The sequence below is a fragment of the Colossoma macropomum genome, unplaced genomic scaffold, assembly GCF_904425465.1.
Source record: "Colossoma macropomum unplaced genomic scaffold, Colossoma_macropomum, whole genome shotgun sequence".
Classification (NCBI taxonomy): Eukaryota; Metazoa; Chordata; class Actinopteri; order Characiformes; family Serrasalmidae; genus Colossoma; species Colossoma macropomum.
This window is the reverse complement of record NW_023496044.1, coordinates 137501-148172: the sequence shown is the minus strand read 5'-3', so window position 1 is coordinate 148172 and position 10672 is coordinate 137501. Positions and strand designations below refer to the sequence as shown.

General features: G+C 38.5%; 1 protein-coding gene across 1 annotated transcript in view; it reads left to right on the top strand.

The window, feature by feature from the left end:
- The first annotated feature begins 4540 nt into the window (after nucleotides 1-4540).
- The window catches only part of LOC118804401 (sushi, nidogen and EGF-like domain-containing protein 1), a 23296-nt gene continuing 17164 nt past the window's right edge, over nucleotides 4541-10672 (top strand). The window contains exon 1 of the mRNA XM_036564907.1: nucleotides 4541-4705. Within this exon, the coding sequence (XP_036420800.1) occupies nucleotides 4663-4705 (43 nt within the window). The 5' untranslated portion in view covers nucleotides 4541-4662. The remainder of the gene's footprint in view (nucleotides 4706-10672) is intronic.

Here is a 10672-nt window from a genome sequence, read left to right as displayed (position 1 = left end):
CACACAGCCATGAGGGGCGCCGGTGCTCACATTTGAAACCAAGTAAAAGGCGGGGAAATCAAAAAGGTAGTGATTCTACGATAAAAGCTATCAATGATATAACATTTAGAATAATGACTGCTCTGCAAACAACCCTTTGCTGCATGTGTAGCTCACTTTCCACCCTAACGACAAACCATGCAGCTTACAATGTAATTACTAGTTTCAAAAAATCTCTAAAATAAACTTTTTTGTTGCATTTATTTGTAAGTGGCAAGAATTGTTTTGATATAATATATTCTATTGTGTGGAAATGATGCAAACATTCTAAATCAAGGAAAGTAATTTTATCACTTTCATCAGTTTTGATTGTCCCAGTACTTTTGAAAGGCACTAAGTGTTAATTTATACACTCTAATTTATAATATATATGGTACTGTGCAAAAGTCAGATACCAGCCATCACTTACCTAATTTCCAGTCCAAATGGAAAGAAACTGATGTTTCAGAAGATATTTTTGAGGAGACTGGATATGAGACCATATACCATAACGTGGCAGTCTTTTCACTTCATTGCTGATATCTCTTGGTATGATTTAGGTAAAAAAACTCCTCTAAGCAGTGCTGGCAAATAAGGACATATTTGTCAACTCTCAGAACAATAACATGAATAGTCCTACATGTATAACCCTCACTGAAATCAAACAGCCATCAAAACTGTACAGAACAATACAGTGCCTAATAGCAATAAGAAGAAAAAGTGGAAGATAATGTTGTAAATTATGTGTCACTTTTTAAAGAGCACAATTGACTGTGCTTAAAATAACATAACATACTGTAATACAATTTCAAATAAAAATACAGAAAACTGGTTCACTTGTCTGACTGTTGGGATTTTACTGTACTGCAGTTTTAAAAAGCTAAGCAGGAGAAAGATAAATAAGCAAGTAAATAAAAACCAATTAAAGAAACACAGAAAAGACTATTGACAGCACTGATCTGTTCTTGGTGACTTGGTTTTTGTGTGTGTCTTGCACCACGTAAGCGACATGTTGCCCAACTTCTTCCACAGAACGCTCAGACTCTGTGTCGCAATCTAACTCCTATTTGTAATCATGCTGGTGTGTAAAGTCTGTCTGACAAAGGCGTAAATGCAGTTCATGGCCTACTTATTTAGTTGTGCATTATTCCCACGTCTTTTGCTTTAGAAGAGTTAATAAGAAAAGGGTTCTATATAGCACCAAAAAGGGCTCTTCTATTGTTACAATGCCAAGCTTGTAACAATGGAAGAACCCTTTTTGGTGTTAGATTGGAACCCTTTTCCAATGGTTCTATATAGAACCATATCAACACATTCTCCATCAAACTAAAGAATACCATCACCATGCAAAGGACGCTTTAATCATGCAAAGGGTTCTTTGAGTGTTCATGGTTCTATATAGAACCATTTTCTTTACTAAGGAGCCTTTGGAGAACCACCACTTTTAAGCATGTACACTAATGGTACCAAACCCTCCTCCTGCAGATCTGCCTTTCTGCAGGATTCACCTCCAACCCAAATCTTCCCTTCCTTATTCAGCTGTTCAGTGGTTTCTGAACGCAGTGTAACAAATGCATGACCAAGTTTCTCTGCGTCACTCTGAGACAGAAAAGGCCGAACTTTAGCAAAAAGCTACTTCCCAAAAGCTACTTTAGTGACTGTGTTTACACATGCAATAAAACAGCTCTGAAGATTACACCCAGGTTTCCTACTTCAGATTTGGTATATGAGGCAAAAGAGCTGTGCTTTTCATAAAGAATCTCTCTCTGTATTTTAGTATGTACAGTGCTGTGAAAAAGATTATAAATAGAAATAGAAATAGACTTCTAGTTTTGCTCATTTGTCACATTTGTTTCAGATGATCCAAGTCAAGTCAAGTCAAGTCAAGAGGCTTTTATTGTCATTCCATTTGTGTACAAGTGCACAGTGGAGCTAACGTTTGTTGCTCCAGGAACAACTCGGTGCTACATGGAACAAAATAGACAGTACAGCAAAGTGCAAATGTGCAGTTGTAAGTGTGCAAAACATTAAACTAGAAACAGTACAATAAATACAATAAATAAAACCGACATTAGACACAATAAACAGACAGGACAGTGCAGCTCCAACACAGCAGTGATTTATGAGCATAAGGTAGTGAGAATGAGGTGCAAAGATATTTAACATGCTGTGATATGTAGGTATACGCATATTATAACATACGTGAGCACAGCAGTTCCTGAGGTAGGATATGCAGTACTTCAGTATTAGCAGCAATGTTCCAGATGCAAGTAGAGCATCAAAAGAGGAGTGTGTGTGTGTATAAAGTATATGTGTGAGGGGGTTTTCAGTTCAGTCCTTGTGAGTTTAAAAACCTGATTGCTGGCGGAACAAAACTGTTGCAGAGTCTGGCAGTGATGGCAGTGATGGCACGGATGCTCTGGTACCTTCTGCCAGATGGCAGCAGTGAAAAAAGTCAGTGTGAAGGATGGATGGGGTCGTCCACAATGCTGGTGGCTTTGCGGATGCAGCATGTGGTGTAAATGTCCATGATTTGAGGGGAGAGACCCCAATAATCTTCTCAGCTGTCCTCACTATTCGCTGGAGGGCCTGCTCAGGATGCTCTCCACAGTCCCCCTGTAGAACATGGTGAGGATGGGAGGGGGGAGGTGAGCTTTGTTCAATCTCTGCAGGAAGTAGAGGCGCTGCAGGGCCCTCTTGGCTATGGACTTGGTGTTGAGGAACCAGGTGAGGTTCTCTGTGATGTGGACACCGAGGAACTTGGTGCTCCTGAGAATTTCCAAAGCAGAGCCAGTGATGTTCAGTGGGGGATGGTTATCTCACACTCTTCGGAAGTCAACAACCATGTCCTTAGTTTTGTCCACATTCAGAGACAGGTTGTTGGTTCCGCACCAGTCTGTTAGCCGCTGCACCTCCTCCCTGTATGCTGACTCATCGTTCTTGCTGATCAGGCCCAACACAATTGTGTCATCAGCGAACTTGATGATGAGGAATGTATTTTGCAGTACAGTTGTCAGTCAGCAAAGTGAACAGCAGTGGACTAAGCACACAGCCATGAGGGGCGCCGGTGCTCAGTATGGTGGTGCTGGAGATGTTACCGATTTTGACTAACTGAGGTCTCTCAATCAGGAAATCCAGGATGCAGTTACAGTGGGAGGTGTTCAGGCCCAGCAGGCTCAGTTTTCCAATCAAGTGCTGAGGGGTGATGGTGTTGAATGCTGAACTGAAGTATATGAACAGCATTCTGACATAGGTGTCTCTATTGTCCAGGTGGGTGAGACATTCAGGACCAGTTTATTACTGAAATGCTAAACTGAGAGATCGTGTTTGTTTGACCACACAGTTATAGGTGAACAAGCTGTAAAACAGGGGGCTGAGGCAGCTCCCCTGGGGAGGTCCCATGATTAGAGGCAGTTTCCAATTACATGTTTCCAATTCTCAGTATCTGCTGTCTGATTGTAAGAAACTCCAATTCCCAGTTTCAAATGGAGCTGCACCAATCCAGGCTTCTCAGTTGTAACACCAGTGTGTTAAATGCATCTTGACATAGGTATTTTTCTTTTCCAGGTGTTTTAGAGCAGTGTGCCACATGAGTGGGATGGGATCATCCACTGAATGATTGTGGAGATATGCAAATGATATGGGTCTAGATTAAATGGTAAATGTCTAGAGGAACACTGTCAAAGTATGACCACGGTGCCGGTTCACCTCCCACAATCAGTGTTTGCTATTCTTTGCTAAGTTCAGTTAGGTTGCCAACATTATTGTCTGATGATGTGTACCTGTCAAGAGTTACTGAGAAAATAAAGCAGACAAAAAAGAAGAAATCAAACAAACAATGAACTGGCCATGCTGATTAGGACGAATCACAGTCAGAGGAAGATCTCAGAACAAACTATATGGCCATTAGGAGTTCTGGGGCCAGATTATCCAAACAAGAAGGCCAGTCAAACTCCACTAGGACTATTGTATCTTTTGGGTCTTGGTTTCAACTGGCTGCTCGAGTAATTCTCAAACCTTTTTAAAGAGGATAACATAAAAAGAATCTTATTTGACATAAACCTCATTAAAATCTAAAGAAAAGCCAACAAAACCATACACAACAATCCAAGACCTAATAGTAAGAAGAATAGAAAGAAGGAAAAGTTGTAATTATGCATCACTTTTTAAAGAGCACTGTTAATGAAGGCCTTTAGAGAAGATGGCTTAAAATTACACAACAATATGTAAGAATACAATGTAAAATAAACATTAGATATATTATATTTCAGGAAAACCTTTTGACTTATCATTGAGCTTTAACTGTACCCCAATTTAAAAACAAGCAAATAGTAAGTAGGGGAAACATAAATATGCAAGTAAAAACAGAATGCAAAGAAAGTGACTGAGGAAGAGACAATCAAGAGGACTAATCTACTCTTGCTGTGTTATTCTGTGTATCTTGCACCATGTAAGTGACATATTGCTCAACTTCTTCCACATAACACACTCAATGATGCAGTCACTCTGAGACAGGCCTGAGCAGGTACGAGTCTCTGGACAGTTTAAACAGAAGGAGCAATCGTCTTCAGTTCACTGACTTAAGTCCTATGCAGATGTGTTTCTGGCCAAACATCGATTATTAATCTAGTTTGAGCCGTCAGGATGAGAAACGTCTCAGTGATCCTCCTCTTCTTTTTCACAGCTGGTGAGTCTTTACTTTCTATGTTTTTTATTTTACTACTCACTACACCCATAGATCCACTCTCATTCACCTCTCTCTCTCTCTCTCTCTCTCTCTCTCTCTCATTTTCCTTCTGATAGAAGTTTACTGACATTCTTTCTGAAGTATGGTTTAGTACCCTTTTTGTTCTGAGAATGCTGTGTTGAAAATTAAAATGATAACTTTGAAATGATACTTGTGGCTGTAGTTCTAGCCAGAAGTGGAAAATAACAAATTACCTTTTACTCTCATTACTGTACTCGTTATGGTACTTGTTTGAGTTTAATGAATACTTTTACTGTAACTTCAGTTCAGACCTGTTTCTTGCCTGTTGTTTTAAGATCATAAAATTTGTTTTGTTTTCTGTGAGTGATGTCATTGTTTTATTGTCAATCAAATCATTATGTGTGCTACCTTCTTTTCCTCAGCCATCCAATTACTCTTTTGCAACCATTACTATCTGTCATTGCCACAAGCCTTCGGTTCATTTTCAGCACACCAGTTTGGATTTGAATCTTCAGTTGCAGTTAAAAGATGTAACTGGGGACGTTTAAAAATGAGATGAAGTCCCGTCAAATGTGTCAATTTCTTCCCGTGCAAAGCTGAAAGCAAAAGTAAAATATGTCACTGCTATCAGTTTTCTGCAAACTTTGTACTTATAATGCTCTTTTACTACTAAACCTGTAAACCCATTAATTAAATGCATTGAGTTGACACAGTGAAAACTTTAAATTGACCATAACCATTTTTCAAGGCTGACTTGGCAGTGTGCTTTTGCCTGCGATGATTTGGCTGATGTTCACCCTCATCCCACATCTCAACTGTCTGATTTTTATCTCAGTCATGTCATCTTCTTTGGGTCTGCCTGCTGTGCCAGTGTGCTCAAGCCTAGGGTGATCATTGCCAGGTTTAGGTGTTTTAGTTTTCTGTGTTTTATTACTTTTAGTTTTCTGTGTTTTATTACTTTGTACATTCCCACTGTCTAATTCTGATTTGCTATCTCCATGGGGCAAATGTGCATATGGTGAGCTGACACATGCTTTATACTGAAGGGAGCTGCACTGTTGTGTTTTTGTACGTTCTGCATATTGTTTTGTATCACCACAGAGCAGAAGTGTTGAAACAGGTAGAGTGATGACTGCATGGCTCTCAGGAATAGGCTGTAGCCAGATGTTATCACATTGCAAAACATAGCGTGTGTGAAAATTGTAACACAAAAGTTGACTTGCCCTCATTTTTATTAATATATAATTATTTTAGTAGCATTTTACTTGAAGGGTGTCTACATAACACATTCCATAACATCTTACATAAAACACTCCATAACATGGTAATGAATGTTTAAATCAATGTTTATGAAGTATACATGTTTTACATATTAATATGGACTACTATGTCATTTTACTTAGAATAAAAAAAAAACAAAAAAAAAAACAAACAAAAAAAAAAGTTCTCCATTTTATTTTTGAAAAAATAGTATATTATTGCCTCATTTCTGGACAGTCAAACTAAAAATGACCTCACTTTGTTCCTTTGGTCATTAAGTGCTTTGACACTCAGGCACATTTCACCTATACTTTTGATTTCTTTTTAATTGTCTATTTTTCTTAAGCGTTTGTTGCTTTGCATTTCACTTTACTGCATGGACAGTAAATTACTCTTAAAAATGCTTAGGAACAATCATTCAACTGAATCTTAGCATGATGGTGTACAATTAATGACCAAAGAGGTACAGCAAAGTCAGTTTTATTCTGGCTGTCCAGAAATGAGGCTTTTACTGAAAATAAGTTTTTAAATAAAAAATGAGAAGTTTTATTTTGAAAAATGTCACTCAGTAAAATGACATAGTAGTCCATATTAATATCATATAAAACATTTTATGCTTCATGAATGTTGATTTAAACATTCATGAACATGTTATGAAGTGTTTAGGTAAGATGTTATGAACGTGTTATGTGGAAACCCTTCAAGTAAGGTGTTACCATTTTTTTCTGCCAATGTTGCTGATGCTGCTTGTTTTCTGATGGAAAAGCAAATGTGGTCACTTCGTTTCTGAAGTGCAAAGAATACAGATAAAATGTACTTAATTGAAAGTATGGAAAACACTTTACTGTAGCCCAAATAAATAAGGCTATGACAATTTCATAAGCCTTTCATGACACCTGACATAAACCTATATGAACATTTATAAAGGCTTATTCCAGTTAGCAGCAGTAGTTTCAACTTTCATTGTGAAGTTGACATAAGACCTGTGTGAAGTTATACAGGTTTTTCTTGATAATAGGCTACTGTCACACTTTCTGGGTAGCAATGACAAAGCACACTATGACAGCTGACTCTGTAGCTCAGTGTATTTTTTCGTATGCCAAATACATAATGGTGATTATTCAATTCATCTCAATTCAACTGTGCAGTATAACGAAACACATTCAGGCTACTTCTCTGGTGCATACACATTAAGACAATGACATAAGTGCACATGTACTAGATTACATATACACAATAAGTAAAAAAAACACACACACACACACACACACACACACACACACACACACACACACACACACACACCCCATGACAACAAATGGACAATAAATACAGAATAAACTCGAGGCATAAAAAAGGCATAAAGGTGTACTGATGTATTGACAGGAATGCAAAGTAAATGTAAAATGTACAAAATGTGCACAATGGGTATGTCCAGTGTATATATATATTTGTGTGCAGTCCATGTCTGGAGTAAGATGAGGACAGTTCAAAATCAGATTAAAATACAAAGTGTGTATAGTTCAAGTAGTTACTGAACCTGGTGGTTTTGGCTCAAAATAGTTTTACAGCATGAAGTTGTTCAACACCTCTGAAATGGAAACGTTGATGTCAGAGATCTGTTGTAACCAAACCAACAAAGATCGCATGTGCAAAGAATATACAAAAGGACAACACAAACAACTTTCAAGAAGACATTTCAAAAGACGGTTGAAATCACACTAGATCATCTCGTCAAGCTCTGCAACAGCATGCTCATAAAATTCTATGGCCATGTATGGTCATACATGTGGATTTCTCTGAAAATTACATACAAATACAGTGCCCTAAACAAATATTGACACCCCTGATAATCAGGAACAAAATGAGCCACAAAAAATATTAACTAATTTTTTTTTATATTTCATTCAGAATATTAGCAATAAATCTAATCTTCCGTTAAGGTACAATGATTGAAAAAATGCTAAATGTGTGTCTCATGATTATTGGCATCTCTAGAAATTTTTAAAAATCAAACAGAAGTATAGTCCTATTCATATTTTATGTTTTAAAGGTCACCTGAGCCATTAGGAACACTTAAATGGTCAGCCATGACTTCCTGTTTCACTGGGGAATATATGGACATGAAACACAAGCCAAATTTCCCTCAGTCATCCGTGACTATGAGAAACACCAGAGAAAACAGCAATGATGTGCGACCAAAGGTTGTTTTATCTGCTCAAAATCAGGAAATAGCTACAAGAAAACAGCTAAACAGTTGAAAATGCCCATTTCCACTATCAGGTCCATAATTAAAATGCTTAAAACAACGGGAGATGTTAAGAATCTGCTGGGAACAGAACATATGTCTGTACTGACCTCACACACAGTGGGAGGGGATGGTTCAAGTGGACAAATAAATCTCCAAGGATCACAGATGGGGAATTGCAGAAATTAGTTTGGCCTTGGACTCAGTGTCTCCTAAATCACAATCAAACCTATATAAACACAAGTTGTTTGGGGGGTTGCCAGAACAGAGATCCAGGCAGATTCTGATATGTAGAAACATCTGAGCCAAGATGTCAAGAATTTCTTACCTGCTGTCACAGTGGTCCATTTCCTGATGGACCTTGTACACAGTACCACCAGAAAGGAACATCCATATTTACCTCACTCCACCAAAACAAGGATTACAGGCAGGGACATGGAATTTCTTTGAGGCCTGCCATGGGAAAGGGGCGCCAGATGGGGTTGAAAGTTTTCTAAAGAGGAGTGCAGATTGGTTGGTGAGCCACAGCCATGACACTCATGATGCAATGGATTAGTTTGGTGCATTCAGGCACCACTTTTAAACCATTCTATGTAAATGAAGCGCCCATTCACAGGGCAATGAAGTACCTTCCTGACAGCATTCCTCGAGTCCCATCAACAATGGAAATACACCAGGTTGTCACTACCTCTCCTGGGGAGATGTTGCACCAGGACACCAAGCCCACTGATAGAAGATATCGGATGGGTTCCAGAAGTCATTCAAAAGTAATGTGTCAAAGTATGACAGAGACCTCTACCCAGGCATCTTCACCACCATTGATGAGGTTCAGGTTCAAGTGAAATGAATGCACCATGTGGGAGAGAACCAATTCTTCTGGCCTGCCAGAGAAGACATGATCTGGCAAAAATTACAGGATGTCATTTGTTTAATTCCACTTCTTCAACTTGTAATATCCACCACCATGAGATCCGAAAGACATTTGAGCAAAGCTTGTGTGTGTGTGGAAAATAACTGTCTTGAATTTAATTTCAATTGTTCTGGTTATGCCTGGGTTTCATTCCCTGGTCAAGTGACCCGTGTCCTTTTTGTTCACATGTTCTCTCTGTGTCTGCATGGGTTTCCTCTGGGTTCTCCGGGTTTCCTCTCACAGTCCAAAGACATGCAGTCTTGTGGAATTTCAAGAAGACACTGAAAAAGAAGCTCATCAAGCTCTTCAGTGGCTTGCTCAGGAAATTCAAATGCCACGTATTCGACGTCAGACAACAGTACAGACAATGCAGGGAACTGAAGAGGAACATGGCTGAGAATGAAAGTATCATACACGTGGACTTCTCTGAAAATTACTTATATAAATACAGTGCCCTCAACAAATATTGGCACCCCTGACAATCATGAGCAAAATGAGCTGCAAAAAATATTCTTAACTATTCTCTAACTATTCTTTTTGATCTTTCATTCAGAATATAGTTAGTTTATAGTTATAGTTTAGCTAAGGCACAATGATTGAAAGAGAAAACAATCTTGTGAAAATTATTTTTCTTAAATCTATGTGTCTAATGATTATTGGCATCTCTAGAAATTTTTAATAATGAAGGATGAAGGATAGCCCCATTCATACTTTATGTTTTAAAGTTCAACTTTAGCCATTAGGAACACGTAAATGGTCAACCATGACTTCCTGTTTCCCTGGGGAAATATATGAGATGAAACACAGGTCAAATTCCCTCAGTCATCCATCACCATGAGAAAGACCAGAGAAAACAGCAATGATGTGCGACAAAATGTTGTTTTATCTGCTTAAATCAGGCTACAAGAAAACAGCTAAACAGTTGAAAATGCCTCAGAAAATCCTCAGACCTCAGCGTCAGTACTCAGACATCAGAATGCCATCATTCCTCTAAACAACTAACCAAACAACCAAACACAGGAAAAAAAAACATCATTATGCCTCAGATCTGGTGTAATTGAACATCAGACTAAATGCCCTCAGACAAAAAGCTCTCAGAGCAAATGGCCTCAGAAAAAATGATATCAGACTAAACACCCTCAGAAAAAGAGCTGTCAGACCAAACCCCATCAGACAAAATTGTCTTGATCATTAGAAGTAGCAGACAACTGCCCACATGGTTGACAACAGCTGACCGTGCAGCCTCTAGTTTGTGGTAGTCATGCTTTGGAGGCAGAGGTTCCAGGGATCTCAAATATACTGATAGTTGCTGTTGCTTTTGTGTTTTAGAGTAGATTATGTTAAACAAATGTTTCATTTATTTTTACATTTTCTCTCACAGGTTGGTAGAGGGGGAGGACCCAAGTGCAGGGTGTGGGAACGCGTTTGTACGGTGCCCTGCTGGTGACATCCCATATAAATAAAAATAATGCATTGCTGTGATTTTCTGAGGTGTGGGAATGAGATCCTAATGCATGGCCTTGGTTAG